At 45.8% G+C, this 3490-nt stretch overlaps 2 protein-coding genes across 3 annotated transcripts in view; one reads left to right on the forward strand and one right to left on the reverse strand.

Moving 5' to 3' along the window:
- The window catches only part of pex12 (peroxisomal biogenesis factor 12), a 4312-nt gene extending 3425 nt beyond the window's left edge, over positions 1 to 887 (forward strand). For both annotated transcript variants that reach the window (XM_034895285.1, XM_034895286.1), the window contains exon 4: positions 304 to 887. In XM_034895285.1, coding sequence (XP_034751176.1) covers positions 304 to 709 — 406 coding nt within the window. In that variant the 3' untranslated portion in view covers positions 710 to 887. The remainder of the gene's footprint in view (positions 1 to 303) is intronic.
- The window catches only part of LOC117958716 (phosphatidylinositol N-acetylglucosaminyltransferase subunit Y-like), a 20557-nt gene that overhangs the window by 4758 nt on the left and 12309 nt on the right, over positions 1 to 3490 (reverse strand). Inside the window, exon 2 of the mRNA XM_034895289.1 lies at positions 741 to 747. The gene's annotated coding sequence lies outside the window, so the exon portion shown is untranslated. The remainder of the gene's footprint in view (positions 1 to 740; positions 748 to 3490) is intronic.

Here is a 3490-nt window from a genome sequence, read left to right on the forward strand (position 1 = left end):
TTTTTTTTTTTTTTTTTTTATATATATAAAATCCCCTATGGGGAAATTTGTCATTACAGACTACACACAGGCCTGAAATACACACACATGCTCAGGTCCTATACATGCACTAATAGAGAGAGAGAGAGAGAGAGAGAGAGAGAGAGAGAGAGATCCCAATCCACCCCATGGACTAATATAGACTCTAAAACATTCGTAATAGAAAAGCTCATAAAAGACAGTTAGAGATGTTTGATGAGGGAAATGTGTTTTTCTGTGTGTGTGTGTGTGTGTGTGTGTGTGTGTGTGTGTGTGTGTGTGTAGCCTGGTGCAGAGAGCGTGGTGGTTGACGTCTCAGGCAGCGCGGGCCGCGGCCGTGTCCCTCTCCACCTCCCTCTCGCTGGGCGTCTTCTTCCTGCAGTTCCTGGAGTGGTGGTACTCATCAGACAACCAGAGCACAATGAAGGCCCTCACCTCGCTGCCGGCTCCTCCGCCCCCCCTCCACCTGCAGCAGGACTCTCCACCCGCCTCGGCCAATCGCAGCGGAGACAGCAGGACCTGTCCGCTGTGCCGGAAGCTTCGCACAAACGCCACGGTGCTGTCCACCTCGGGCTTCGTCTTCTGTTACCGCTGCGTCTACGTGTACGTGAAAGCCAACCGCCGCTGCCCGGTTAGCGGCTATCCCACCGAGCCGCAACACCTCATCAAGATCTACTCACCTGAGAGCTAGAGCACAGAAAGGAAGTGGCCTCGTATAAAACGGGTTCTCTAATGGACAATGTTTGACAAATCGTTTAGGGATATCAGCTGATTTGGATGTGATGCTTTCTCCGCTCAAATCAGCATCAAATATCTATAATTCATTCCTCAACTGTTTCCAGAGTCATATTAAAGACGTTCCAGGACAACTACATGAAGCAGGTCATTAAAACAGCCTGTAGGGCTCTCTGTGTTTCCTCTGTATGTGGCCACCAGGAACCTGACTGACTCATTCCATTTGACTGAGGAGATTTATCTTGGAAAATGGGGTTGCCACTAACAATGAATTTGATTTATGATTGAGTTTCATTTTGGCCAAATGCCCAAGCAATAAAGCAATGAGGGAAACAGGACTTCTGTTGAAAAGGTTTTTGTTCACCCAAAAAATACACAAAGAACTTCATATCTGGCCTACATAAAAGGAAACACAATCTAAGTTAACCCTTGCTCATTTTGTTTTCATAAAATGCCAAAACAGTGAAACACTGCAGATGTTCTGTCCTGCCAGCAGAAGGGTTTCAAAGCGGCCAACTCTTCCTCTTTAGTGTTTAGCTTAGCACAGCACCCATTGCAACTATGAACCCGGTCTAGACTGCATCCTCCTCCCCACCTCCAAAAATCCTCAAATTACACACACGGGGAAAACCAAGATGGACACAATTCCAACTAATCCAGATAAAGCCAACCTAAACCCCCTCCAGCATGGTAGCCAATGGTACGGCCGAATTGGCAGGCCATGGTTTATATAGTATATAACAGTCCTTGACCCTTGACCCCGCCTTCTCTGCACCAGGAAGGACCTCACCATCCGCATGCTAATGCGCTCCGGTTTCCAAGTTCAGAAGCTACAGACCCAGGAAAGGCTCTAGTGGCTGGAATTCTGGACCAAGGCTGAATATGAAAAAGACTTCAGATCCAGTGTTCGGGGACCACTGAGGTCTCTACAGGGAACTGTGGGGGGGCTGGAACGCAGGTTTTGTTCTCACAAATGCACCGACAGTCAGTGAATTGCTTTATTGAGTTTCCAGACAAGTTTAACAGGCCCACTTAAAAAAACAAAAAACGAAGAATAATCAAGATTAACTTCACATTACAGTGAGAGTAATAAAAAAACAAAAACAATAGGGCTTCATAAAAATGTCCACAAACCCCTGAAATGAAACTTGCATGTGAAGAATCACAAGTCTTCCCTTTTTAAGCTCCTGCAGCACAATTCATCAACAGGAAATCAGGACGAGAAGGGAAAGAACGGACGGAATTGTTGAACAAAAAGGGACAAATACCATCATCAATTATAGTCACAGTAATAGATTGCTCGAATAGCGTGTATTGCACATGTGTACACATATATGCACTTTATATACATGTGAGTCAGCAAGAACTAGACACGTGTTGTCGCAACAGGAAAGAGTGTGGAGAAGACGACCGCACGGACACAAGAGTCAGGAATGTGCTTCAGGTGATCAGTTCCAACCAAACGGGGATCTTCAGCTTTTCAGTCACGAGCCTGAACGAGAGAGAAAAGTAACGGAGAGAACGTCTCCCCTCAGAAAGAGAGGGAGGTAAAAGAGGCAGAGAGAAGGCGACCCCCCCCCCCCCCCACACACACACCGCATCTTAGTAGAACACTACATGTACTCCACAGTATCAAACATATCAAGAAATATACAGTATTAACCCATGTACCAAAATTGTGTGTGTGTGTGTGTGTGTGTGTGTGTGTGGTTGGTGGCCACAGGTAAGCTGTGTAGTCTCTGGACTGGGGGAGGAGACTCCAGACAGACAAGATTCATCCCAAACCATTGGAAAGCATTGCCAGACCCTCCTCCACAGTGCAGAGGAAGAGCATTCTGGGATGGGAGTCCCTTTGATTGATGAACAGGTTACCGCCGCCTGCCTGTAGTCTTTGAAATGCAAGACACAGGCGACGTGTGTGCCCTCTGGCAGCAGAACCAGATCAAGCAGGAACCGCCCTGACTTGATCCGGTTCATCTGGGTCTTATTTTTTATAGTTTTGCCTGTCGGTAAAACAAAAGGCCATGCTATGGATTAGTTAGCAGGTATTAATTAGGTACGAGGACTTGCAGCTGTTCCCAGGTGGGGTAAAATGCCTGGCAACTACTTTAATGTCAACCAGATGAATAGTAAGCAGATAAATGTTAGTGTGCATGAGCTGTTAGGCTGGCAAGACAACTAGAGAAACATTACCTCTTTAACTTTTGCTTTTTAGTGTTAAATAGTCGTTTCCGACCCCTAACAATAAATCCCTCTTTGGTTAACTGCGTGCGACTCGTGCACATGTTCAGTCAACTGAAGGTCCTGCGTCGACTCAGCTTGTCTTTGCGCCGGGAACAGCGTCTAGAAACCACTTCATTCACCGATAAAAGGACCAGGGAGGAGGAATTACCCGTCACTGTACTGCTGCTACACAGCTATGACAAGTACGCTGTGGGTTGTATATTCTGACTGCTTGTCAAACTTATTTTTATGAAAGTTCTTGTGTTCCCAGATTAACTTGGTGTTACAGTGTTCTTATTAACTTCAGGACAATTTTTTACACTTACAAAAACTAAGACTGTGAGGAATCAAAATCCTATTAAAATGTATTTAAGCTGCAGTTCCTCTAATGGCCACTAGGTGCTGCGCCAGTGTAATGGACAATGCATATTAATATTGTATCAAGATACAAATTAGAATTTTTTTATGCTGCTGGGGAAGTGCGAAGGTGTTTTTAGGGGGGGGGGGGGGGGGG

This window comes from Etheostoma cragini, chromosome 15 (assembly GCF_013103735.1).
Source record: "Etheostoma cragini isolate CJK2018 chromosome 15, CSU_Ecrag_1.0, whole genome shotgun sequence".
NCBI lineage: Eukaryota > Metazoa > Chordata > Actinopteri > Perciformes > Percidae > Etheostoma > Etheostoma cragini.